The sequence below is a fragment of the Aphelocoma coerulescens genome, chromosome 5 (assembly GCF_041296385.1).
Source record: "Aphelocoma coerulescens isolate FSJ_1873_10779 chromosome 5, UR_Acoe_1.0, whole genome shotgun sequence".
Classification (NCBI taxonomy): domain Eukaryota; kingdom Metazoa; phylum Chordata; class Aves; order Passeriformes; family Corvidae; genus Aphelocoma; species Aphelocoma coerulescens.
The window spans coordinates 18,889,958-18,917,059 of record NC_091019.1 but is presented as its reverse complement, the minus strand read 5'-3'; the positions used below and the strand labels follow the sequence as shown (position 1 = coordinate 18,917,059).

Genomic DNA, 27,102 nt, shown 5'->3' with positions numbered 1-27,102 from the left:
GGCATGGTCCAGATCCCCCTATTTGCCTGACTACATATCCTTGGCCATAATTTAATAATCTTCAGTTTTGCCTACCCTCTAGCTTCTTTCCCCACATACTTGACTAGAGACAAGCTGCATGTCATCCTTGTCAGTGATGTGTAAGGACAAGGTGATGTTCTCTGCCCTTCCACACACAAAGCCTTCATGGCCCTTTTCCCAGTCACACCCAAAAGTGCAGTTTCTCTTGATGATGATTTCAAGAACTGAGTTTTGTGTACATCATAACACGTGTGTATCGTGCATCTGAACAAACTAAGACACTTCCCTTCCAAACAGGGATCCTAAGAGGGGACTTAAGGCACCCTAGCTTTTAGACTTTGCATCTTTTTCAATTCAGTTTTGTCTGGAGAAGCCCTTGAAGTTTAAATAACGTGAAGCATGTTTTAAAAATTAAATTATAATTTGTCAGCTTTGTAAATTCAGTTTAGAAATGAAAGTAAATTTGGCTATGGAGTGTGGCTGAGTCGGAAGGGGATGGTATTCCTGGGCTTGGTCAGGCTCATCTGTTATTCCTTGCTATGTCTCTGGGGGAACAAGTCCAACTGGAGTTGTAGAATAACATGCAGGGAAGTAAAGGATTTCTGATTTTTTTTTTTTTTTCCTTGTTGTGTGTAGGTGGTACTGGCAGAGATCATTAATGCCAGTTGGTCCTACCCCTGCCACTGGAGACAGGATTCAGTCTCAAACCACTGCTGGCTTGACCTAATAGTGCGATTTTTTTGGTTCTTAAGAAGATAAACTTTTAAAACTGTGCTCCAAAAACTGTACTCTATAAAAGGACAGCATTTCACAGAATGGGAGAGATGTTTTAAGAGGGTTTCTTAGCTGATTCTGGCTCATTTCTCAGCTTAAAGCAGCATTCATTTCTCTGTTAAAAATGCCTGAGACTGGATCCATATGAGCTCTGCACAGTAATTTCCTGTGTGCTCTCTTTTTTCCAAAGGCCAGGCAAAATGCACTTTGCTTTAGTCATTCCTGATAAATGCAAATTCCTGCCTGTTATAGAATCCATTCTTTCTCTGTGCAAAGCAAAAATGCTCACCCAACCGAAAAAAACATCTCCTGCCCAAAGCTGCAAGGCAATTCCTAGGCAAAGAGGATGGAGGCAGTGAAGCTGGGATTTAAGGCAGGCTAATAGTCTGTTACTGAATGCCTGGGAGTATTTCTGTAAGGGTAGGAGATGGTTCACTTGAGGCATTCCTGCTGTAGCACTCTCACCACAGTGAGGAATGATTAAAATCCTACTGACTTCTCTTTGCAGGCCTCTCTTCACTTCAGATCACTGACCAGCTGATGGCAGCTGAAAGGGGATCTGGCCATCACTAACTCTCTGCAGCTCACAGCTGGAGGCTGAGCTCCTCATGAGCTCATTTACCTTTCATCTCCAGGCTGCAACTGTATAATTAATTAGATTGCCCAAATTACAGACTGTTCTCTATTTACTTTGTAAACAAGTTTGTGATATACAGCAAAGAAAATCTTTTGTCCCTTATGGATCTCATTGTTGTCTAAAATTAGCTTGTTTGAGACTGAAAGAACCTCCCCAGGAGGGCTGCAGGGCTGGGAACCTCCTCCCTGTGTTGCATAAAAGCAGGGATGTGGGCTCTGTGCCTCTTGCAGGGAAGGAGCTGCCAGGGATTGGACAGGCAGCAGACAGCTCCAGCACAGCCGAGTTACCTTCTCAGCTGACCTGGGAAAACAGAGCCTCATTGCTTTGTGGTAGATAAGGGACAGAAAGAAAAACAAGAGGATAAAAATATCAAACGTAACTCTCATTGACAAGAAATCACCAGGGCCTTGAAAATACTGATAAATAGCTGCTTGTGTGAATCTTTGGCTGCCTAATCCCTTTGGAAAATCTGGTTTTGACATGATTGCTTTAGCACCTGCATCCCATTTTTTAAAGGATTTTCTTTCACATGTGGAACAGGGTTTCGCAGTGAGCCTTACGGGTCTGCATCCCATCACGTTTCCAGTCCAGCGTAGGAGGGCTGGGATGAGCTCCCAGAGGCTGTGCTTGCCTTCTCACACCATCTTGCAGTAAGGATTGCTAAGCTGGCCCTCCAAAACCACAGGCTGCTTTCAGACATGTCACATCGTGGTTTTTGGGGTTTTTTTAAAATAGGGTTTGCACTCCTGATTCGCCTTGGTGCTTTTTCTCATCATTCCTGCATCTCACAAATCATTTCCCTGCCTTCTGCTGCATAACCCTTGTTACTCATCCCACTGATGCCAGGTTTTCTAAAGAGTTCACCTCTTTCTTAGACCCCCTCAAAAAAGGTGAGGTTTCTGAGGGTATTTTATGCCATTTTCCATTTTTTTTCATGTTGAGCCTCTCAGTGTGGGCTGAGGGTTATCATTATTTATGTGGCTGCACTCAGCTGACCTGCAGCCTACTTAGCTGGGAACCTGCTGAGATCTTTGTAAGAAATGCTTGTTCCAATGAGTATAACATCTTTTTTTAGTTCAGTCTGGGGCTTGCCTTGTGGGTTTCATCAAGAAATGTGTTACCAGTGGGAGAGACCCCCTTAGCTGCTGAAAGGAGAGGGTCAAAAGGGTCTCCCTCCTCCAGGTAGCTTTAAGGGACCATGCAGGCACAGGGGTGACACCCATCTAAAAAAGAGACCTTTGCATCTCCAGGGGAGCCATGCAATGTGTAACTCGAATTAAAGAGCAGAGCCTACTCCCCTGCTCTGAAAGCAAGCAGCTTGTTTGGAGGAGAAAGATCCAAATCTGCCTTAACTTGATGAGGGACTTCAAAGGGGAGAGGAGCTGTAGAAGCTGGAGCGAAGTACCAGGAAGAAGCATCAGGTATGTAGGAAGGCTGAGCCCCTCCTAGGTGGTACCTGCAGTGGGGTGCAGGATGAAGGGCGAGTGCCTGCTTCGATCTAATCTTCCTACAAGTGAAACCAAGTGTGGTTTTTCTTTCATTTCATCACGTGTGTCTTTTATAAACATGTGCAACCGTGTTGCCTGATTTGGGTGTTGTGAGTAAATAACTGGTATTTGCATGTTACCTTAAGCTGGCTTGAGCTGAGAACAATTTCAAAGTAACTGGGTAACAACGGGTACTGTCCATGGAGGGGTGTGGGGAAGCCATAGATCTTCATGAGCCCCAGCTCCCAAGCACCTTCTCCACATCCCTCTCTCCCAACTCCATGGAGCTAGCTGGGGTGCAGCTACTCCTGTTAAGGAGTAGGACATGTCTCCAGTAGGGTTCAGGAAGGCTTTGTGGCAGGTCCTGGATGGGAGGGCAGTGCTGCCTCCAGGAAAAGACTTTAGGTGCTTGGAGGGAGGTTCTCCTTGCTGCAGGTGCTGCACTTGTAGTGCTGGGGTTGGGCTGCTGGATGCAGTGGAGTTGTGCTTGTTTGTTCAGGAGTGAGTCCTCTTCAGCATTTGAACCAGCAATCTGGAATCACTCTCTTTATCCTTCCAGGAAAAGCTGGCAAACCCTTCCCATGCCATGTCACTTTGCCAGGCCATCAGTTGTCTTCTCAGTCCTCACACATTGCCTCCTGGATTCGGTATTTTTCAGGAAGGAGAGGAACACGGCTCCCTTTTTACCCAGTCTTTGTAACTCAGAGGATCTTACAAGGAAAGGCAAGACTGCTAAAGGTCATCTGGGCTCTTCTTCTGTCCCAGAAGGATCAGTGATCTCCAACAGGCGCATTGTGGGGATCTTCACATGCAGAGAGCCCCAATTTCCTATTGTCTTGGTCCGTCTCAGGTGCACAAGACACTAGGGGAAGCAGCAGACTCTTACCCCACACCACAATTGAAGTGCAGTGTTTTGACATAATATTTTTAATTTGATGGCTCTCTGTGTAGGATGGGAGCATGTGTGAGCATGCCTGTATTTGTGTGTGTTTGGCAGTGGGGGAAGTGCGCACTATTATATTTTCATTTGAGATTGAGTGGACGTTCTCTGTTACACTTTCCAAAAATTGCCTCAGCTGAAAAGCAGAGCTGGTCTGTGCTCTTTCTGTCCATACTTTCCTGACTGCTTGTGTTGACACCGCTATCAGTCCACACAAGAGGTTTTTCATGTGCCACCGACATCATTGCTGAGGTGTGCAGCGAAACCACTGCACTTTGGCTGATGTCACTGGGCTGTTCCCCATGGTGAATATCTGAAGTCAGGCAAAAGGGGCGAGGAATCCAATCAGATTATTTTTATGGTTACAGTCTTGTCTGAACAAATGTTTTCTTGCCGTCTTAATGGTTAGCCTGGCTTTGGTGATACAAATATTTACCAGTTTATAATTAACAGCTGAAACTACAGCCTACATAGTCACATTATTTAAAGATGAAAGTAAGGGGGATAAAAAAGTTAACATTTAAAGATTAAATTACTAGAATGACTTTGGATAGGATTCTGCTCGTGTTTATACCCAGTGCTGGCAAACCCAGGGAGAGCTACTGACTTGGACTGGTGGTGACTGGGAGCAGGATTTGGGCTATTACAGGCAGTGCAAGTATATTGATGTATTCTTTGCATTAACCCTTCCTCCAGGTTTGTTCATGATTATGTTTTCCATCATCTCAATGGATTTCTTTGGCTTGGAAGCAGTGGAGTCTGGATATCTGATGTCATATTTTGGTGTCCTTCAAATGGTAAGTGAAGTGCAAGTCCCTCTCTTAGACAGATTAGCTTGCCACACTGCTACATAGTTCACTACCTTTTGGACACATGCTCTTCCAAATCCAGGCGCATTATTGACAGGCAAATCCTAGCTCTGCCATATGGCATTTGGCTTCAGAAAGACAAGTGACTCCAAATTTATTTTGGTTTTGGAATGGGAAGAAATTGGGGCAAGGAATGTCCTGAAAGCTTTCTTCCCCTTTTCCCTCTTTGTGGATCTTTAAGCTGTAGAGCTAAAATTTCCTTGGACTGATATGTCCTGGGTGTTTTAACAAAACTTACATTGAAGCTAAAGTGCCTTCCTTGGCTGAGGTATTGCCTGGTGCAGGTTAGTTGATTTACATTTATATAGTAGCACCCTGTACACTCAGGAAAGCAGACAATCTTACTGGTGTTTGCACAGATCCCTTCAGTGTAGAAGAACTTGTTTCTGCTTCATGGAAACAGGCACAGCAAGCTTGTGATTTCCAGAAAAGAAAAAAAAAACCCAAAACCAAAAACAAAGCACAGAAAGGTGGGTGATGGAACACAGTTAGGAGACTACCAAAATAGAAAAAAGGGAAAAGTCAGCTGAACTAGGCAGTAACAGGATCAAAAATCTCCAGCGTTGTGTTATAGCAGAGTGTTCCTTTTGGAGGAAGAGGCTTAATGATTTTGCAGAAAGAGCAGCAGATGGTTATGACCAAGCCCCAAGGTAGGAATGCAAATTAAGCAATATCCTGAAAGGCGAGTGGTCTTGTTATTAAATCCTCTTCATTTCCTGGATATTGCTGCAGAGTTCCTGTGGGATCTGGAGGAGCTTCTCATTTGGGGAATGGCAGCCTAAGTTGCTTCCCTTGTGATTTGGATTTGGCATGGTGTTGCCAGTCACTTGGGCTCTGGCCTGGTCTCACCAAATCTGGGCATCTTGGTAGAGCAGCTGATGGGCATAGCTGTACATCAGCAACTGGATTCTGCAGAGTAAACTGGCTGGAGCTGAGGAGATGGTGCCTTTGCCCTGTCCCTCCTGTGAGGATGGCTTTGGACTTGGTCCTGTGAACATCTCCAACCAGCTGGATGCAGTCCCATTCAGCCTCATTGGAAAGAAGACCAGTTTGCCGGTCCACAGTATGGAAACAGTGTAAAAAGTGAGGTGATCAGCAGCTGCTTTCCAAAGCAAGCTTCTGACCCAAACTCCACTGCTTTCAGAGGCCTTCCCTATGTTAGCCTTGTATGCTGCCTGCTAGGGTCTGCAGGAATCACTCAGGTTTTAGAGTGGCCAAGCCACTGTCTGATATCTTCTTCCCCATTTGAATGCAGGACTCCCCACAGCTGGGCGTTTTAACTTAAGAAACACCAGGTAAACTCCTGTTACATAGGTCTACACTGAAATAAAATTTGGAGTTGCAGCATGGCTGTGGTTGTTCAGAGTTGGGTAACATGGGCAGGAATAGCTCTTGTAAGGAGTGGCTTTGTGTTGCTAGATGGAGCCTGGACGCTGCTGTTAGGTCCAGGATATCTGTCTTGAGGACACTGCTGTTATGTCTGGAATATCTGTCTGCCTTCACTGCTATTGTTCCCTGGGTTAGTTTGGTTGAAACTGCTGTAGATAAGGTTACCTCCTCTGCTGTGCTGGGGCACCCCACATAGAGACACAGCCCTGGAAGATACGGGAATTACGGCATCCACTCTGCTTCCTAATGGATAATCAGATGCCAGTGCTAACCAGGGACCTGACCCTTCCCAGCGTCAAAGAGTTGCATCCCACAGAAGCCAATCATGCCTATTGCCACAGTTCAACCCAGCAGGGGCCTGCAGTCTCAGGTGAAGTGTCTACTCTTCTGGGGAGTCTTTGCCTTGGGACATTTGGCACAGAAACTGGCTTTTATCAGCCAGGCAGTTTTCTTTTGTCTGTCCATGTAGTTTCTATCCATGTTGCTATTCCTATTCTACAGTGCATGGCTGTGGACATCAGAAATACAGGAGTGAAATGGTCATAGGGTACAAACTTCTTCATGTTGGCACTTTGAGGTTTGCTATCAGAACACCAAAATGGAAAGGGGAAAAAATGCTCAATTTTTTAAAAGCCCAGGAGATCTGATTTTTGGCGACACCAAAGCCATCTCACCTGAGAGCTTGCAAAGCACTGCTTTCTGCTTTGTCACTTCTTCTTTCCCCTTTATCACTGGCAGTTCTAAACTCTACTCTGGTTTATGCAGGACAAGATCCTCAAGTGGACCAAATTAAACTCTTCCTATTTAAATTATTTTAAAACATTAGAATTTGTGTCTTTACTTTCAGGTCTCCACCCACAGATATCTCTCGAGGATGGTGTCAGGGTTAATGTTTTATGGCTGCCTTCTGTTTGGGTTGCTGTAGCATGCAGGGAATAGAAGTGTGCTGGCTCTGTCCTGCTGAGCCCCAGAGCTGCTTGTGTGCCTTCCTGCTGCCTAAGCTGGCATTTCAGATGCATTTGTTTCTGCAGTACAGCGAATTGATACTGCTGAGATACAAATGCAGATTAAGGTGCAAGTGAATTCCACCAATCTGAGTAGGTGAATGATGATTAATATCTGCTGACTGGCTTCCCCACTTCACTGAGAAAATTATAGCTTTATTCATAAGGAATATAATATAATTTTCAATTAATTTCATCAACCAGATCCTCAGCTTTGATTTTTTTTTATTCCTTAGTTTGCCTTTCTGTAAATCATTGTAAGGATTTTCCCATCCTCTTGGACTTGCCCTGAGCCCTCCTGTTAGAGGAAACCTGTCCCCCATGTTTGTATCTCTTCTTGGACTTGAAAAAAGGTAGCGTTTAAGGACTTTTATAGCTGGAAGGGGACATCAAAGAAATTAAGGGGAAAATTATTTCTTTGTGTTATTGTAGTTTTTATTTTTTAAATTAAATATTCTCAAAGCTAACATATTCCTCTTACAGAAGGCAATGTTGCACTCCCTTTCCCAGCCCGATCAGCAATTCCAGGATGACTCAAACAGTGATGGTGTCTTCCTGCCTTCCTCTCCCACCCCAAGGATATTATGCTCCAGTTGCTTAATGTAGTTTTTCAGCTTCCCAACCTCATTTGACCTGCTGTGGTGAGAGGTGGCCAATGCACTGTAAGAATCTGTTTCTTCTTATTCCTCTCATTCAAGCCAGCTGCAGAGTACCTAGAGAGGAGATTTTGAGAGGCTTTGAGTCAGTCCTCCTAATTTTAAGTAGGCAACTCAAGTCCTTTGTCATTGCTATCTCAAACAGCTCTTTGCATGGGGAATCAGCACAGAATCACAGACCCTGCAGGAGGTGAGGGGTTTTTCCCTCTTTGCAGATGGAGGATGTTAGTTTAGGCACACCACTAATTCAGCCATCACCTAAGGGATCACATCCAGAGCTCCTCAGCCTCACCTCATCATGTGGTGAGCATCATCTAATAGCAGGGGATATGGGAAAGTGCAGTGAGGGTGGGAAGGAAGGTCTGGGTCAGGACAGAGCCAGGCAACGTCAGAAAAGGGGAGGCAGTGGGACAGCATTGAGACAAAGCATTGTCTGATGAGGAAGCAGAGTTGTGGCTTAGAAAATGGAATATGACCAAGGCTGGAACAGACTGATGGGGAAATGAAAATAGCACATGGGGGTTATTCAAGCAGTCCAGGTGTCTGCACAGATTCTTGATGCACCCTGAAAGTGTGGGGCTGTCTGATGAGTTGGGACTGTGCCAGCTGAAGAGAAGTCATATGGGAGATAACAAAATGAGGAGAGGAAGGCAGACAGCAGGAGAGCTGCCTCTGCACCAGGCAGCCTGCACTGCAGAGATCCCCTTTCTCATGATGTGCTTGAAGCATCTTTATCTGATCACTGGTAGGTCTCCAGGCAAGAGGTATGAGAGCCTGTCAGGGACACAATCCCTCTGTCCTCCAGGGCTGGGCTTCCAGAGTCCTCTCATCTGAGAAACCCATGCGAATGAAATTTCCCTCATAGTGAATGCCTGGGAGTGTGAAATGCCATTCGATCTCCCTCCAGAGAAGAATGAATTTCATACTGGTTTAAAATAATTTAACCTCGCGTAATGGGCAGAAATGAGCCTAGATTCCTTTTGTTTTTTTGGAGTTTGCAAGTGTGATAGCATGGAGACCTTCCAGGTGTAGTATGTGGCTTGGAAAGTGCTGCCGGAGGATTAGGCAAGTGAAATACCTGGAGTCCCTGGCTGATATCTCAAGTCACATCTGATGCTTAGATTTCAAACCACAGTAGGGGGTGGGGGAAACTTTCCTTTAAGAACGTTTTCTCCAAAAAAAAACCCAAAGCAAAATGCACCAAACAAAACTCTGGGTGGGACAAAGGGCTAGATATTTATAACCCTGAGGATCAAGAAATCATAAGACATCTGTTTTATTTACTGCATTTAAATTTGTATTGTTATACAAACTCCACCTCTAGCTGTGCAGCTTCTGGAGGGACAAGTTGGTACGGAGTGATCCTGAAAAGATGAGAGAGATTCCTGGAGGAGAGATTTACATTGCGTATCATCTTATCACCAGTCTGTCCCTCTCGCTTTTTTTTCCCCCTGCACAGCAAAAGAGATGATTAAAGAGCCAGGGTTTTAATTACAGCCAGGTATGCCTAGGGGGAAAACCCACTTTGTGAAAGGACCTTGCAACAACAAACAGAAAGTTCTCCAGTTTCCTTGCTTTGAAGGATTTATATCTGTGGAGGGGGGTGGGTTAGAGGGGGAAAGAAAGTGATTAGACTGGAGTTTGCAAAACACACCATCCTCTTCCCCGTTTGGCAAAGTGCTGCCTTCAGCAGTTTGGTCCTCACCATCAGCCCTCCTTCCAGTCCCACCGTCCTCCTGCTCCTCCACAAGACCTGAACTACTCAAGTGATTTCTGGCATCGCTGTGTCAGTAAAACAGCTCCCTTTTCCCCCCCAGCCAGGGCTTTGCACCACGTTCAGCCCGTGCAGAGAAGCCTGTGGTTTGTGCTGACCCCCGTGGTCTGCCCCAGCCGGTGCCCACCCGCGCGTCCCTCCCCAGCCGGCGCTCGCCTGGGAACTGCCAGCCGGCACAATTTCAAAGGCGAGATACGGGTCCAGGGCGTGGGAGGCTGCTTCTGATGTGAATCATGCTATCTGTGCTAGGGATGGGGCCCTGCATCTTCTCTACGAGGCTGTACCAGCTTATCGAGCCTGCTGTGTCTGCCTTTCCGACCTTCTCACAGCTTTTCACTTCCAAGCTGCTGGTGAAAGAGAACTTATTTTGTTGCTGGGCTCTGTCAAGCTTTCAATTGGTGCTGATGGAAGAATCTTTAGAAACAGTCCCGTGTCTTCTGAGTGCAGAGGACCAGCTGAGCATCTGCATAACTCTTCTAACCTCCACAGGTGAGGCCAGCTTCTTGCAGGTGCCAGTCAGCTCAGCAGCAGCTCCGTGAAGTAAGGCTAGTACTTCAAAAGTCTTCTGAAAACTAGCCCCTTGGACCTTCAAACAGAAACAGTCTTTTCCATCTTGTAAGGGGTTTTCCTCAAATTTGTTAGAGGTTAACAGTCAAATAGGTAATTGGCCTTTCTGAGCGAATGGGAGCTGCTGCTTTCCCAGAACCAAATGCAACAATAGAGGCAGAGAGTATCTTTCCATGTGATTTGCTGGACTAGTGTAACAAATCCCCAGCTTGGTGAATCTAGAAAATGATGAACAGAGATTTGGCTGTCCTTATGCATTTATTGGGAGACTTATTTGCCTTTAAAGAAGGAGAGGGGGGAGAGAAAAAAGGATGAGTTGGTTTTTCCTGTGACATGTGTACACAGCCACAGGCAGTGCCTGTTATTTCACTTGCAAACAATTTCCTCTCTCTTTTGTTTATTGATGACAGAAGACATTCCAGCCAGGTACACTGGCTCTTCCCCGACTTCAAAGGAGGTCAGGTTACAAAGGCAAGCACCATCCAGGCAAAATGAAATGCAGGAGGGGAAAGCCCATCGCAGTCAATCTCAAGGGGAGTTTATGTGCAAGGAAAAGCCCAGAACATACCAGTAAGAATAAAAATAAGGATAAATTCCATTTATCAGCTACCAGAGCTTGTCCATGGGAGTGGTGATGGCCAGGTCATCTGGGTTGTCCCTGCTACCTGCTGGTAAAGGCAGCACATGTCCAAAATCTTACATGGGAGAGTGCACATGAACCGCCTTTCACTTTCACCTTCCCACATGTGCCTGTGCAGGTGGTTGCTGCTCACGCTAACCCAGGGGCTCTGCGCCCAGGGACAATTGCAGGCTGAAAGTAAATGGGTTTTCAGGTCTAAATTCAGACTGGAAAGTGAGGTCAGAGCTCCTGGTGACTGGAAACGTTATCCAGCGCCTAAATCAAGGCTCTGTGTCCAAAATCAGGATGATGGGCCTTGCCTGCCTGGGACTAATGGCTGGATCAGCAGTGCCTGTGCTGGGGAGGGAGGAAGGCAGGCAGCCCAGGTAGCCCATGGGGGGGAACTGCCATCTGTACAACTCAAGGATTGCTGCCCAGACCCAAGAGGAAAGCAGGTGACTTGGGCTCACGCCTGTCCTTGGAAATAGTCTCTTTGCCAAGCTGGTTGATTCAGCAGTGATGTTTTACTTTGTGCTTTTATTGCCACAGCCCAAGCTATGGGAAAGCCCATGGGGAATGCCAGCATTGGCACAAGGACCATCCCTCTGCTCTGCTCGCTCAGGGGACAGCTCATCCTGCACATCTCCAGGTCCTGCCTGCTCAGAGCCTGCCTCTGCTGCAGTGGTGCTTGTTGCCTTCACGCAGGGGCTCGTGTGCAGTGACGGCAACATTTTTGGGAATGCCGCTCCCATGGCCATCACACCAGGGATGTTGCTGATGATATACCCTAATGACTCAAGGAAGGGCAGGGACTGGGCTGTGCCTGCACGGTGCATCCCAATTAAATATACCATTCAAGTCTGGGCAAATTGGGAAATGTTTCCTTTCCTCCAATGGCTCAGCAGAGCTGAACTGGGGTTCAGGTGATGCCACCCTTGAGTCAATCCATGCCCTGTGACAAGGCTCAGCCCCCATCCCATGTGACTCAGCACAGCCCCGGCTGGGGAGAGCCAGTAGGAGGGACTGGGGAGTTGCAAAAAGTTAATGACAATTCTCCCTTTTTGGAGCACTCAGCTTAATGAAGCGTTACTCAGCAGCTTCCCCACCCACCCCCGGAGTAGGAGCTGCTGGGGCTGGTATCAGCCTCTTCTCGTGGCCACAGCAGGGCTTTTGGTCAGGATGACTCAGGTCACCCTAGGCACTGTCCAAGCCTCGTGCCACAGCAGGTCCGCCAGTGTTCCAGAGGCCGCTTGGCAGGTGACATGAGCCGGGAAGGACACACAGAGCCTGGGCCAGTGTCACGCCACAGCTGGGCACACGTGAGCCAAGATCTCGAGCCCTGGCTGGAGGCAGGGACAATGACAAAAAGGAGGCAAGAGCCAGAATGTCTTCCTGGTGTGACATGCCCTCATGTCAAAAATCCTTTGTGCTCTGAAGCAAAGGGAAGGGTTGAATTTTGATGGGTTTCCATTCAGTTGTATACGGTTGGAAATATTTTCATTCTGTAGGTATTGTTCTTTATGTCAACTTCATTTTCACTCTATTACTATTTGCTTTTTGGTTTGGAGTTTTTTCTCTCTTTTTTTTTTTTTTTAATTTGCTTTAGTAATTAAATTGTTTTGTTTTTCCTGGACTGCTTATTATAGATTAACATTTCCTTTCTGCTTAATAACTTGCTTTCTCATTTATTTTGTACTCATTTCCTTTCAGCTGAGTTTGGGTTTCTGCCTCAGGATTAACACAGCAAGGCTGAGTGTAGTGTAGTGTCATTCCTGGTCCAAGCAGACCACTGAAGTTTTCTCCAGGATGGACTGCCACAGAAATGAAGCCCACCAAAGACACCCAACAAAGCATTTTGAACTAGAGTTCTTCTTTCAAGTCAGAGAGGTTTTCATTTGGATCAAACAAACCCTTTCAAGGCAGGGAAAGCTCAGTAGATTCCTATCTGTCCCTTGCAGTCAGTCAGATTTTGTTTTTACCGTGATCTCTTCCAGCCTCTCTCCTCCTGTGTCCACTTGGGCCAGCATCACCTGAAGTATGGGAGATGCTGAACAGATAAATAAAAGAGGGAATCCTTGCTCTGCAACGTGCTGGAAAAGTCAAATAATTTCTCAGATTTTAATATTTTGCTCTTCCTTCCCTCCCCCTCCCCCCCAGTTTTTATTTAAAATCTGTAGAACCAGTTCCCCATCCTTTACATCTGCGTGTACTGCTGGGACTGGATATTAGCATCTCCGTCATACTTGTTTCCTGCCTAAAAATTATGAACCACCCAATTTGTATATTTATAGTTTAAAATAATGGCAAGAGAAGGTACAGACATTTTCCTCCTCTGCTCTACAAATGTACAGTTTTTCTTTGGGAGGACTTGCCAAGAATGAAGACCGTGGTATTAACTGTATTTCACAAACACATCACAGATTAGAAAAGATCATTTGTATCTGCAAGCGTTTTTAGAAAGTTTCAGTCACTGCTGTTGAGTAGGCAGTAATGGTAAACTCAGGCATACACACTAAGACTTCCAGCTGATGGGATGGATCTCTCTCTAGAAGGCAAAACGCTTGAAATAATGGATCATGCCTTCCAGTCATTTACTGTGGTAGCGAGGTCCTTTTTTGTCAAAAAAACCCTGATGGAAGAACCTGTTTCTTTGAAGAAAGTAGCAGTTCTCTTTTGAGTTTGTTTAAATGATGGTAAATATCAGGCTAAATGGTGCTTACGTGCTTCTTTGCCAGGTTGTCCAGGGTTTGGTTGTTGGGAAACTCGCTCGTCACTGCACAGAGATGACCCTGCTCAGACTCAGCGTCCTCGTCTTTGCCGGCGTGGGCCTAGGCATGGTAAGGCGGGTATGAAATCACCCACGAGGCCTTTAATAACATCACAACCAGTGACATGAGGTCTGTGAGACCTGCCTGTGGCTCTGCCCCTGGAAATGCCGCCTCTGGCTCTCTCAGGTGGTCTTTGGGGCAGGGAAAACCAACTCTCCTGGGCCTCTGTGCAAACAGAGCTGCGCTCAACGTCAGCATTGCGCCAAACGGTGATAAAGAGCCGTGTGAGTAATAGTTGTGGGGATTAAAAAATATATTAATCTTGCACAGAAACTCGCTAAGTCCCTCCTGAGTCACCGGATTTGCACAGAAATCCTGGCCTCGTCTTGTCAATGACTGCATTTCCTGAACTACCCAGAAAGTAAATTAAGATTACGGCGGGGAAAAATCATTGCAGTTGTATATTGCAGGGAGACAGCAGAGGTTGTGTGCTCTCCTTCTGGGGCTTTATTTTTGTCTAATCCCCCAACATAAGAGTATTTGGGGAAGGAGGTAGCAAGGCAATAATTTTGTTCCTCCATTTTGGGAAAAGTGATGTTAGCTGTTGCTGGTTGTGTCCGCGTGGGCAACGGTTGATGCCAACCTCAAACAGTAATTGGAAAACCAAGTGGATGTAGGCAGCTCTGCTGTGAACAGTGTTTGCTCAGATAAGCCATGTTCAGGGTACTGACAGCTCTGCCCAGGCCATGGGGATGGAGGAAAGGTGCTCACAGTCCCCAGTGGACCCAAAGGACAACTGAGCTGTATCAGCCTTTCAACATTCCCTGCAGGATTTGGCCTCAAGCCTTGCTGCCAAGACACTGGTGCTCCCACTGCTGCAAGTAGGATGAGTGCCATTCCCACAACCCTACCGCAGCCGTGGGGAGGTCAGGGCCAAGTCCTGGAGGGTGTTGAGGTTTGTGGTTCCCAGCTACATGGATGAGATGAGGCACCTACACACCTTAGCTAATCTGAGGCTAAATCGTGTCTGAGATGAGGCTGGGAAGGGAGGATGCATGCAGACCAAGGGTTGGCTCTGCAGATGGAGCGTGGTCCCTCTGCCTGGGATTTTGGAGGCTCACAGGGATTCTGTCAGGTGTAGAATGCTTGGGAAGGGTCTCTTCCAGTTGGTGTCGTGCTGTTTTGGCTGAAATCAATATGCCCCCTTAACATGGGACATCTGCACAGAGCTTGATGCTTCTGAGCATGGCCTGGGAAGGACTTTAAAAGTCTCCCCACTGGTTTTGGGTCATTTGTGGGAGTAATTAGGTGGGACTAAGGCAGACCTGGCCCATCTGGAGAGCTGAGCACCCCTGACTGGTACAGGGCAGGGACTGAATCCTTGTGCTGAAGTCTGGTCCCATGGGAATCAGGCAGAGCAGCAACATGAATTATATGTTTTTTGTGCACTGAGGTGTCACTGACCTCCAGGGAGGGCTGGAGTCAGGTGGAGGTAGGAGAGAAAGCCTTGATGGCAGTGGAGGGGCACATGAGGCAGCACACATGTCCCAGGGCAGGAAGGCTCACATTGGCTGCACAGGAGGAGAACGAGGAGCCAGGAAGGGAAATCATCTTAGAGCTGGCAATTATGCCAAGCCCGGAGGGCTGTGGACATCCTGACAGCACGGGCCTGGGGACAAGGGTCAGCAGTGACTTCCCGCAAGAACTATTCATAGGCAAATGCAGCTGTGATCCTCTTTGCCTGGGATGCCTTGTTAAAAAGTGCTCTGTCCAAGTGGCTGCCAGGAAAACATCCGCTTCTGGGGTGGCTTTCTGTCTCAGTGGGGAGGAGTGCTGTCACAGCAGCAGCCCCAAATGCAGAAGTTTTTGGGTGAAGCTTTTAATCCTGCACAACTGCTGGTGGAGGAGTATCCCACCTGCTGTGCCCTTGCAGCATGTGGCCTCCAAATGCAGCAGTTCCCCTCCCCGAAGGATAGAAGTGAGGAGAAAAGCTAGCTGTTAAGAAAAGACACTCCAGAACTCATCCTGATATCACTGGGAGGGGAGGTGGGCTGAAGCGTTTTTGGAAGGCTGGCACAAGCAGCAGCAGCAGACAGCACTGCAGCTGGGAAGAGGCTGCAGGATGTTCCCAGCAACAGGCAGCTGGAGAAGGGAAGGGGTGGGCTGGGAGCTCAGCAATAACACCTGGATGAGGAGAGGAGGGAAGAACCAGTGTCTGATCTGCAGATGTGAGCTGGGAGAGCGTAGGCAGGGCTGTAGGAGGGCTTGGCAGTTGTGATGGGGAAGTTTTTCCCTTTGTCTGAAGGCACGGCTGTGCCTCATCCTGCCTCGCTGCCTGCATTTCCCAGGCATTTGCTTTTTCAGTTGTCTGCTGAGGCTCCTGGTTCTGCCTCTCACCTAAAAAATGCTTTCAGATCTGCTCACCTCAAAAAAACTACTCACTGCCCAGCAGCTGAGGAGTAGCAAAGACTGGGCTCTGCCTGGCTCTGTTCTCCCTCAGCCCCAGGGAAGTGAGGAGCCATTTCCCCTTGTTTCACAGGAGACACAGACATGCCTCTGCTCTTTTCTGCTCACTTGCTCCAGCCCATGAAGGAGTCTGTACAAAGCAGGAGGGATTAAAACTGATTTTTTCTATGAGCTGCACAATGTTGTCCTGCAATGACATTTGCCCTAGCAAGGAATTACTCTCCTTCCTTTTGTTTATGTACCAAATACCTGTTCCTCTGTCTTTGTTCTCTGGTTCCTTAATCAGAAGTACCTAGATCTTAACCAAAATCCAGGCAAAGAGCCCCTTTGAGGAGAAAAACCTGGCTGTGTGTGACTCTAGAGGGGAACTGGGAATAAACCTCAACATTTCCAAGTCATTAGTGAGAAATGTCTCTGGGCTCCTCCATCTTCTGTAGCCAAGAGGCAGGGACCAGATCTTAGGACAGAGAACCCCAGAGAATGAAACTTCTGGCTAAACCAGTGACAGAAATGTTTTCTAGCCACAATAACTCACCTTGAGACATGGGTTAGGGCAGGAGACTTGCAATAAAGGGGGAATTTCCTTTCCATGCCCCAGAGAAATCCATTCATTTGACCAGCAGGGCTTGTGAATGAGCCGGGAGCCACTCCAGCCCTCCAGCTTAGGGAGCCTCACCGCTTTTGTTTCAGCATTAAACAGCTGGAGGGATGTCTCTGCTAAGAATATGTGCAATAACAAAATCATTACTCTCCCTAATTATGCTCGCTAATGTGCACTCATGGCCAGAAGACCTATTCCAGATTACTGAATTCGGTGAATTTATTAGCGGGAAAGCAGCAGAACAGGATTAGAAATCCCAAAGGTACGGTGTTACATAATACACCGTGCTCATTTATTTTGACAGGCTCAGTTTAGTTTTAATTACTTATGATAATGAACCAAAAAGCCTTCTCTAGGCTGTTTTGTATAAGTAATGGAAGCTTCCTGAAGTACACCACACACATCTGCTGTTCAACATTTCCTCGGGAGTTGGACAGAAGACAGAGGGAAGGGTGCAGGGACGTCACTAATTCCCAGACACTAAAAATACCCCCAGCAGTGCCGGGGAAATGTGCTGCCAGATTGTAGGGTATCGTTTGCTCCACATGCTTGGAATAATTCACAGCAGACAAATGGCAGGCTGTGAAAGACCCCGCAACGGCCAAAGCCGCACCGCCACGTATCATTTGTGGCTCCCACAATTTACCCAAGTCATGGGCTTGACTCGTGATTTTCTTCCAGGTGGTTTCTTGCCACAAAGTCACAGTTTGTGCCCTCTAATGATCTGTGGTCCGTTGTGTCCTGACCCCTAGGCCCTGATGAGGACCGTGTGGCACTACTGCATCATTGCGGTGCCGCTGGTGTTTGCCTTCAGCATGCTGGCCACCATCACCGACAGCATCCTCACCAAGGCTGTGCCCTCCTCTGACACAGGTAAGACTCACCAAAAATGATCAGACTGGTATTTTCTCAGTTTTGTGTCCATTGAGCACTTCCCAGCTCCCACCACAGCTGTGGAGCACTGGGGCACACTCCTGGTGAACGCCCAGATCTGGCTGGGCATGCAGTGGGTGTCAGCAGAGCAGGTGAACACGGACTGGTGGGGCTGATACAGGATGGACTTGAACAACCTTGAGCAAGCATCCCACGATCCAGTGCTTCCAGTCCTGTGCTGCCTGCTGACCTTCACAGTGGTGGGCACTGAAAGGGAAGGCTTTACCAAACTCTCCTTTCCATGGAAAGCCAAGGTATGTTAAAAAAACCAAAAAACACTGCTCTTCCACAGTAACAGTGACAGAGAGGGCTGCTTGTACACACCTTTTAACTTAGGCCATCAGGAGGGGATTCTGGATTACTCTTTGCACACATGCTTTGCCTGATGCAATAATTGCCCCTCTCTCTCTGTTTTGGCCTTGTTTCAGTCAGAATTCCTGTATTTCTCCGTGCAAGATAGCAGTGGTAGGCACTTAAATCTTTATACCTGGGGCTTTAGTTTTGTTGATGAAGGAAATATGCCTACATTATTGTCATGGGAGCCTGGCTGAGTTTGTGCCAGGATGGAGCTGGCTTAACCCAGTTTGATGTCTTTTGCTCAAGCCCTTTCAGGGTTTGCTCCCAGAGCAGGCACCCAAGAGTGTCTCTGCTTTAGCTGAGGCTGTCTGGGATGCCAGTCTGCACCCTTCATCTTCCCTAACAGCTGCCTGAGGAGATACCTCTGTGCAGACCCTACCAAGAATGCGAGCTGTAGTTTGCACAACCCATTAGTGAAGTTTATAAAGCACTTTTGAGATGCTTCTGGGTGAAGAGCTTTTCTGAAAATCACTTCAGTAGTTTATTTGTAGAGGACCCACTGCATCTCCTACAAATGCTGGGAGCCTGTGATTTTTGAGTGGAATATTTCTACCTGGGAGTACCACTTAGCCCCAGTCTTCACCTCCCTGGGAAGAGTCTCAGCTCCTCCGCTTAGCCAGGAAGAAAATTTGCTGCTTCATGACTTGGAGCAATGTTCATGTGAGGGAGAACCAGGGGGGAAGGGCACCAAGCAGCTTTGGGACGCACAACCAAGCTGGAAATCATCCAGGCTCTTCTCAAAGGGATTTTGTGAGGAAAATCAGAGCAGTGCTTAGCTTTTGGAGCCTGGAGGCAAGCTTTGGTCAGAGAGGAAAACGGGTTTAGTTGCCTCACCCTGTTCCCTGCTTGCATATGTTGTTGGGCCACCCTGTGCCTCGGCAGGATGGGTGGTGTCCCCATGGCAGGGCACTATGGAGGCAGTCTGCAGAGCTGTGCAGATGCTCAGGAGCAGGTTGCAGGTCATCAGGGGATGCCATGGGCTACCGAGGGCTTCCCCCTGCCCGTCCATCCTGGGCTGATGTCACGCCAAGTGCTACTACAAATGCAGAGTTACAGCTGGCTCAAAATTGGGCATACCACAGAGGGATGCTCTGGCATAGAGCACTGTGGCACTGGGGAAAAACCTCGTCTCTGCCATTCCTCCCTGGCCCTCACTTTTCAAATTGTGCTTTTTCTTTGCAACTTTTCTGGGGGAAGAGACATCTAAAGGTCTTGTGCTTGTTTTGGATGTACCCAGGCAGGGGCTGGGACGAAGGCAGGAATGCCTGACACAGCAGAGCCGGCAGGCAGCCTTTCCACAGCAGCTGCAGCAGTGATGGTGTGGGTGTCTCGCAGAGAAATGCAGCTATTAAAATGCCTGCCATCCATCCCTGGCCGTGGGTGGCACCCCACAAAGGCTGCTCCACCCATACGGCAGCCTAAAGGCTGCTCCTTCCTCTGCGAGCCCGAGACCCGCTCTGCAAAGAGAGCTTTTAGGTGGCACATTAGAAACCCTGACTGTGAGCATGGAAATCTGGTTTCATGGAAAAGCTTTGCTGTGGCTGTGTCGAAAACCTTGGCACTCACTTGCAACAACTTTTAGTTGATGCAAGGAAATCACACATTGAGAATTTGCCTTTGGAAGGATCACTTTTGAGCCTTGCTGCTGTCTTTTCCTGATGTTTTTGTCAGCTTCCAGACTGCAGAACCCATGGAGGTTTTTCTTTGGGTCAGGAAAAGGCTTTCTGAAGGAGCTGGAGTTTGGGCTGAGCTCAGGTGTCCATCTCAGCATGGGGCTGGGATGGATGGGGCGTTGCAGGAGTGTAGCCTGTCCGCCCTTGCTAGACACTGAGTCACCCATCCTTGCATTTTAAATAGGCGTCTCGGAAAGGGAGCAGTGGGAGGTGGCAGAGCACCATCCCTTGCACCCATCAGCCTGCTTTAGATCCGATCCAAGGTCGCTTCCGTCCAAGACTGATGAGTTTGGCACTTGCTCTTTGCTTGTGGCTGAGGCTTTGCGCAGAAGCAAAGGTAGCAGAAATGATTTAATTAGTTTCCGTTTGATTTTTTTTTTCCTTCTCTTCATCTTCAAAGGCAGGAAGAGAAAATTCAGCCCCACGTGCACGTGCTGTTCAGCTGGACGCGTGAGCTGGTGGGAGGGCAGCCCCGAGCCCAGGGGGAGTTGCATTCACAAAAGCACTCCTTGTCAACCCTGGTCCTTCCCCAAGAATGGAGGTCTTGTTCCTGCACAGATTCCCCCCACTCCCGGGGGAGGGAGGCAGGAAGCCCAGCAGAGCCTCCGTGCGTAACGGGCCCGTGTGTCCTGATTTTATTTGTGCCTCAGAACCTGGGGAGGAGAGTTTGCAGCCAGGCAGGGCTCGGGGCACTGAACCCCTCAGCTTTGCTCGAGCTTCGCAGATTCAAAGGCACCCGCTGGCGACAGTGACCTAATGGTTACACCCGATTGCCCCATGGGCGTGTGGCTGATCTGGGCCAGCACCATCATCTGAGCGAGGCAACAGGATGTGAGCTGGAAAGGAGTCGCCCGTCTTGGAGAGCCGCCAGCACCCAGCCCTGAAACCTGCGGGAGCAGAGGAGAGCTGGGGTGGGAGGGGAGGATGGGCTCCCAGCCGGCACAGGTCGTGCCAGGTATGGGGAAAAGGAAGGGAAAAAAGCTGGAGAGGGAGAAAAAAGATCAGGGAAGATGCAGAAGGTGGGGTAGCTATGGCAAAGAAGGTGAGCATGTGCGTTGGCTGAGCTGCGCGAAGCAACGCAGGAAATTTTCTGCTGATGCGGTGACTTGTCCCAGTTAAGGGTCTTGCCTTAAATGAGATCCATCACATGTGCAGCTTTGCCACAGAGCCACGGCCATGATGCAGAGCTGAGATTTACAATGTCCCAAAGCCTGGGGGCGTCTGACACGAGGGATCTAATTTAAGCCCATTAAACAGAAATTATCGTTCTCAGCAACATGTTGGAGAAGTGCAGAGGGAGAGCCCGGCCTTTTAAGACGATGAATTTCTGTTCCAGAAAAAAAAAAGGAAAGGGAAAAAAGTGCCTCCTCAATCATAAGAGCCAGTTTGGCAATTGCACGTAGTAATTAGTTTAATTCAAATACCTAGAGGGGAAAAAATAATTGCAAAACCTGCCCAGAGAGTTTGGTGGTTGTGGGATGGTTCCCATTGGCAAAGGGTCAAGGCAAGGTCCCACCCATGGCCTTTGTGTTCCCATGCGCGGGAGGAGAGCTCGGCAGCGCTTCCCGGGAGATTTCCCTCTCCACATGGTTACACCCTTGGCTTGGGCTCATTGCACAAGTATTTTAAGCATGCTGATAAAAGCCCAGCAGTCGCTGCCCAGCATTACGCGAACACCTGGCTGCCTGTTCTCTCTGGGAGCTTGGGGATCATTTCCCCGTGGCTGCCCACGTTAAATATCGCATTCAGCTCCCTATCTTCTTGCATACAGGACAGCATTCTCCTCATCCTTCCCAGGTGCGTGGCGACAACACCTCAGCGTGTGTCTTAGTGGAAAACTGATGCCAGCAGCCCAAATAATCATACTGATAGCAAAAAAATTATTGCAAACATCATTTCAGAGCTGGGCACAAGTTTATTGAATATGCTGCCAGCTTGCTGTTCCTCCAGTGTTGGGGGCTAATGATTTTCTGGCTGGCTGGGTGTTTTCTGCTCCTCTGAACATGACAGCTGTCCTGAACAAAGACTGCAGGACAAAAGAGCATACTGGGTGTGCGTGGGACAGCCTTGTGTCCCAGGGGATGTCCTGGCCATCCATCTGCACATGGAAAAAAACCTTGCCTTTGCCAAACTGGAGGTGCTTCCCCATCCACCGGGTTCCTGTTAAGGATGCAAATGTGAGGGCTGCTGGAGGGGGAACCGGCCCAGCCGGGCAAAGGGCTCGCATATCCATCCAAATGGAAATATCCGCTCTTTTTGCAAAGGGGGGTGGGGGAATATCTCGAGGGAGTTCTGTCTTTATCTGTGGTTTTATTTATTTATTCTTAAAGACCTAGTTAGCCTCAACCCTCTCACTCCTGCTAGAGAGCTGTTTCTCTATTTCACACTAGAGAATAAATGGCAGTAGTAGCTTGGGTGGAACAGGGCCCACTCAGGTAATTAGGAGATTGGAAGAATCTGTGTGATTTGCTAGGAAGGCTCAAACATGACCGTAAAAATCACCTCTCCATCCCTAATCCCATGCAGTAGTTACCAGCCCTGACGGGTGCAATGTTCAGCAGCATGCTCTGGTGCCAAAGGCATCCCTGTACCGTGGTGACGGCAGTGGTGAGCACCCACTTGCCTTTTGGGCAGTGCTGTGATTGCCCAGACTGCTCAGGGAACAGCTGAGCTGGCTCGTGGTAGAAACTGGTCCCCACGCCTGCAGGAGTCCCTAACCAGAACAAACCCTAATTGGACCGCTATAAATTAATGCAAGAAATTATTTGAAGTGATTTGCTACTACTGCAGGGGAGCAGCAATCAGGGATGAAGGGGATCCCATGTGCTCTTCTCTGCTTTTCTGTGCCAGGACTTGCTCTCACCCTGTGTGTCTCTGCCATCTCTCCTAGGTGCCATGCTTGGGATTTGTGCCTCAGTGCAGCCCTTGACCCGGACGGTGGGTCCAACCATTGGTGGAGTTTTATATAAGCAATTTGGAGTCTCCTCCTTCGGATATTTACAGCTAATAGTCAATTTAGGTTTGTTTGTTTACCTCTTAAGGAGTAAAATCCCACTGGGAGAGATGAAAAGCCAATAATACAGTTGCAAGAAAGTAACCTCCTTATTTTTTCCATAGAAATTAATTATTGAGTTTTATTTTTGATTCCGTAAACCTAGAATAAAATAATTTGAACAATCCTTGTATTTTGTCAACATTTCCATCTAGAGTAAGGGACAGATCAGTTTGCAAAGGTCTTCGAGCCACACTGGAGCAACTGGGGGCCATGGGACCCCTGGAGCTATCGGGTTCCTCCCATTCCCCCCCCTGCAGCAGTGGCTGACATGGCAGGCAACAGCCCCAGACCCTCAGCTGTTGTCAGGCAGCATTCCTGCTTGGATTCATTGAAACTGAAGGATTCGGAGCCAGTGGCTTTGCTCTGGTTTGGCCTTTTATTTCACCACCCTGAAACTGTACCAAGAAAAAATGGGGGGTAAAACACATCTGCTTTTGAGAATTGTTTTGCTGCATTAAATGCATCTCCAGCATTCTCAGGTTAGAGGGGGCACGGAGGCCAAAGGCTTTCAGGTGCTGTGGCCAGAGGTTTGCTACATCCACAGCTCAGTCATGTGCAACCCTGTCTCTGCACGAGCTGCCAGCAATGAGCAAGGAGGATGCGAAGCCCTGACACACCAGGCTGCAGTGCCAGAGCCTCCCCGCCGCTTCCAGAAACTGGGCCAACCCTCCTTCCAGGTTTTTTCCCCCTTTCTGTACTGAGTCTCTCTTGCTCTTACTACAGGCTTATGCAATTGCATACTTTCCAACTTCCTCTAGTGCAAAGTCTCCTGCAAGCATTGCACTGATATTGGGAAGGGGAAATTACCTACTGGAAATGACCGAGTTTGGAGCAAGTATTTTGCCCGCTACACTCACAGTCCTGACTGCGGGAGTTGAGTTGTGTGCTGCAGCACTGCTCTTGAGGAAGCCCAGGTCAGTTAGTGACAATTAAGCCTCACAAAAGAAAACTTCAGTACTTTCATCCAAAAAAATCGGCAGATTTTTTTTCTCCGTGCTTCTTGGTCCGGGTGCTATAGGAAAAGAGCCTGCCTCCTTTTCTTCAGTTATCCTGGAGAAATTTAACTCTGTCTAGAGACTGCAGAGGTGAAGGAAGAGAGGAGAGCGAGTTCAGCTTGCTTTGCTACAAAGCTGAGGAATCCATGGAGCGTTGGCGCTCTTATTCCGAAACCAAGAATCCAGTTTTGTGCCTTAGCACAGCACTAAGCTATGGGGGCTGGGAAGGATGCAGGGCATTCGCAAAGGGCAGCATTTTCCTGTGGCAGGGAGCTCCTGCGCTTTCTGCAGCTGCCATTACTCGATTTTATGGGAAAGAGCTTCTAGAGGAGTACTTAAGCAAGCTGTGGTAGGCTTTTCTATCTCTACCACTGACCAGAACTGAACCTCAACACCTTTTCCCTCCCTGGTCAGGCGACGAGGTCAAACACAAATGGGTTATCTGGGCTTTCTCCACCTCCCACTGCCCAGTCCAGGGCACCAAAAAGCCAAGCCTTACCCACTCTTTTTAAGCCACTTCACCACTGCTGTGTCCACAGATATGCCTCAACAAAAGTTACTGCAGCCCAGAGTACAGTAATAAAAAGTGAACATTTCAAGTAATTTATTTGGAATGGACACATTAATGCAAAAGCAATATTAAGACCAGTAACTGCTGAAAGACATTCAACAAAATAAATACAAATATAGATACTACAAATAATTTAAACTGTGTTTAACACCACCAGTCAGTGTTGAATCTTCCTTGCATCTCATAAATAGAAGATAATAGTTCACAAAGCTGTGCCACTCAGAACACGTGGACGCTTTGCTAGAAGTCCTGTACGAAAGTCTTTGGTTTTTCTTTATGCATCTCAGGCAAAGCTCAGGGCTCTTTGCTCAGCAGCCGCAACGGGCTTGGAGAAAACCAAGCTGCTTCCAGCTCTCTTCTTTGCTTTCCTTCATTGGTACCCTGTCCCATTTCAGTCCAAGACACTCGATCTGGTTTATCATCCAGTGGTATGCTCTAAAGGTACCAAGAGAAAGTGGGTTAGTTAAACAAGCAGGACAGAGAGGCAGAGAAAAAAAAATGGGGTGCTTTAAAGGGAGAGTAAGCATGGGGCATTTATTTTCACAGATTGTTTTTTAGCAGATTCTGTGAGGAAAGCACTGCCAAGTGCCATTTCTTATTCCCCGCCACCCCCACGCCGTCCTCTCAGCACACTGCAGAAGCCCGGCTGCCAGCAGAAATTCCGCGCGATGCATCGGAAAAGGGGCCAAACCCGCTGCGATGGCTCGGGCCAAGGGAGCGCTCCCCGAAAGCCCCGCGCTGGCGCGGCCGGGCAGCACGGCCCGGTTTCGGGGCGCGGCCGGGGGTCCCTCCGGCCAGAAGGGGTGCGCGGAGAGCCCCAGGCCCGTCCGGCTGCCCGAAACGGGCTCAGGGAGTAAAATAATTTAAAAAGATCGAAGGAAAAGCCCACGAAGTGGCGCGGCAGCAGCGCCGAGGGGCCGGGCGGGCTCACCTGGGGCCGGGCCGGCCGGGCGGGCGGCGGCGCTCAGGGCGCCCGGGCCAGCCGCCGCTCCTGGGTGCCCGCCGCCTGCTCCATCTCCTGGCGGCTCTTGAAGTCCTGGATGGCCCGCTTGTTCTGGAAGTCGATGAGGGCCATGGTGATGGAGGCATTCCAGCAGCTCTGGTCCGGACACCGAAAGTCAATCTCCTTGCGGTCTTTGGTGACGATGGTGAAGTAGATGTACTTGCCCGTGCGCTCCACGCAGTCCACCTTGAGGATGGAGCCGAAGCCCAGCTCCTTGCCCTTGGCCCGCTTGTGCCCGTCGGGGAAGAGACTGAGGCTGTCCTTGGTCAGCACCACCAGCTTCTTCTTCCACAGCTGGAAAAGGCTGTCGCTCCGCTTCTCCAGCTCGCCCTCGCGGATCACCTCGGCTTGCATCTTCATCCTCGCTTCCCGGCGGTGGCTCCGGCTGTTGCTCCGACTGCTGCTCGAGCGGCGATGACCGAGCCCAGGCGCGATGGGAACAATTTATTGCAATGAATCAGCGCCGGGCGCCTTCCGGTGCCTCCCCCGGGGAGCCCGGCCCGCCGCCCCCTCCCGCCCCGCCGCCCCCTCCCGCCCCGCCTCCCGCCCGCCCCCCGGCCCGCGCTCCCCGCCCGCTGCCGCCCGTGCCCGCGGGGCTGCGGGGATGGGGCCGGCGGGGGGGGTCCCCCGGGAAACGTGGGGAGGGTTCTGGAGGCTGCCCCGGGTGGGCCGGGGGCGGGGAGGGGGTGCCTCCCCCAGGGCTTGCCTCCTGGAGGGCCCCGTCTCCGCTGCTGCCGTGCGCAGGGGCACAGCGGCCACCGCATGGGGGGACCCCAATCCTGTCTGTCCACTCCCCTCCCCACCCATGTTTCCTCTGCTCGTCAGGGGTACCCCTCACCCACGGTGAGCATGGGTCCACTGTGATCTGAGACAGCCCTCATCTTGCCCCTCTGAGCACTCCCTGCCACTTCTCAGATCCCCACTGGGGTACACGATGCTCCCAAAACCCTGTTCCTAGGGGGCTGGGGCTGGGCATCTTCACAGCATTGGATCTGCCCTGGCATCATCTTCACCTGGGGCAGAGGGGTCCAAGCCTCGCCTGTGGTTGGTTTCTGCCATCTCCCATGGGCAACCGGTCTGAGTCCAGCCCCTGGTCACTCCAAGAAACTCAGCCAGGGTATGACCAAGCCCACCAGCTTCATTTGAGGCCCTGCCTCCTGCCAGCTCTGCACCATCACCATCAGCCCTTCCTTCATCCTTTCCTCAGGGCAACCCACCTCTCCAGTTTTGCATTAACACTGTTCCCCCTTACTTTTATCCCCTGCAATCACTGGATTTATCCCATTTTCTTCCCCCTAGCCCACTCCCTGCTCCCGGGAAGGCACCACAGTTATAGCCTGGCCACTGACCGGCGCCATGGGGAAGTCAGTAAAGGCTGTGGCAGCTGGAGGTGATATTTAAGAGGCACGTGTGAGCCGGCAGTCCCTTCCTCTTGGACACCTTTCATTTTGTCATTCCTTCACGACACAAGGCTTCCCAGCCATTGCTGTGCTTAATGCACTTGTTCACGCTGTCTCTCCAGCAGTATTTGCTCAGGTATGTACCATGTGCAGCATCACCCTTTGGACTTTGAGCCCTGTTCTCCTTCATCGCCTTCCCTGAATGACCGGCACCTCTATAGGTGTTTGCAAGCCCAACCCCAGAGGTGAGCTTACAAAGCAAGGCCTGGCCCCTTTGAAGAGGTTGGCAGCGTTCCCAGGGACGTCGGCAGGGTCAGAAGCCGATTTCCCGGGAACAAATCAGAGCTAGAGCCAAACCCATTTCCGCTGCAAATCACTCATCCGCTGGAGTATGGGGCCACGCTTTGATAATTCACGGCAGCGTGCACATCTGTGGGGAGGGTCAGAAAATAGGTGGGGGCTGTATGATGCTCCCGGGGTTGATGAATGAGGCAGGAATGGTTTTGGCTGAGCTTTTCAGGGAGGGATGGGCTGGGAATTGCT

General features: G+C 49.3%; 2 protein-coding genes across 4 annotated transcripts in view; one reads left to right on the top strand and one right to left on the bottom strand.

The window, feature by feature from the left end:
- The window catches only part of SLC22A18 (solute carrier family 22 member 18), a 60,001-nt gene extending 37,287 nt beyond the window's left edge, over positions 1-22,714 (top strand). For 2 of the 3 annotated variants that reach the window (XM_069016933.1, XM_069016936.1), the window contains exons 7-10: positions 4,556-4,656; positions 13,473-13,574; positions 17,325-17,445; positions 22,426-22,714. In XM_069016933.1, the coding sequence (XP_068873034.1) occupies positions 4,556-4,656; positions 13,473-13,574; positions 17,325-17,445; positions 22,426-22,613 (512 nt within the window). In that variant the 3' untranslated portion in view covers positions 22,614-22,714. Of the gene's footprint in view, positions 1-4,555; positions 4,657-9,880; positions 10,041-13,472; positions 13,575-17,324; positions 17,446-22,425 lie in introns of all 3 variants that reach the window. The other variant, XM_069016935.1, reaches the window with a different exon arrangement.
- Positions 22,715-24,157: 1,443 nt separating this feature from the next.
- PHLDA2 (pleckstrin homology like domain family A member 2) lies at positions 24,158-25,606 on the bottom strand. Its single transcript, XM_069015935.1, has 2 exons — positions 25,088-25,606; positions 24,158-24,591 (listed from the first exon to the last, which is right to left on the bottom strand). The coding sequence occupies exon 1, from the start codon at positions 25,517-25,519 to the stop codon at positions 25,121-25,123; it is 399 nt and encodes a 132-aa protein (XP_068872036.1). The 5' UTR covers positions 25,520-25,606; the 3' UTR covers positions 24,158-24,591; positions 25,088-25,120.
- Between the last annotated feature and the right edge of the window lie 1,496 nt (positions 25,607-27,102).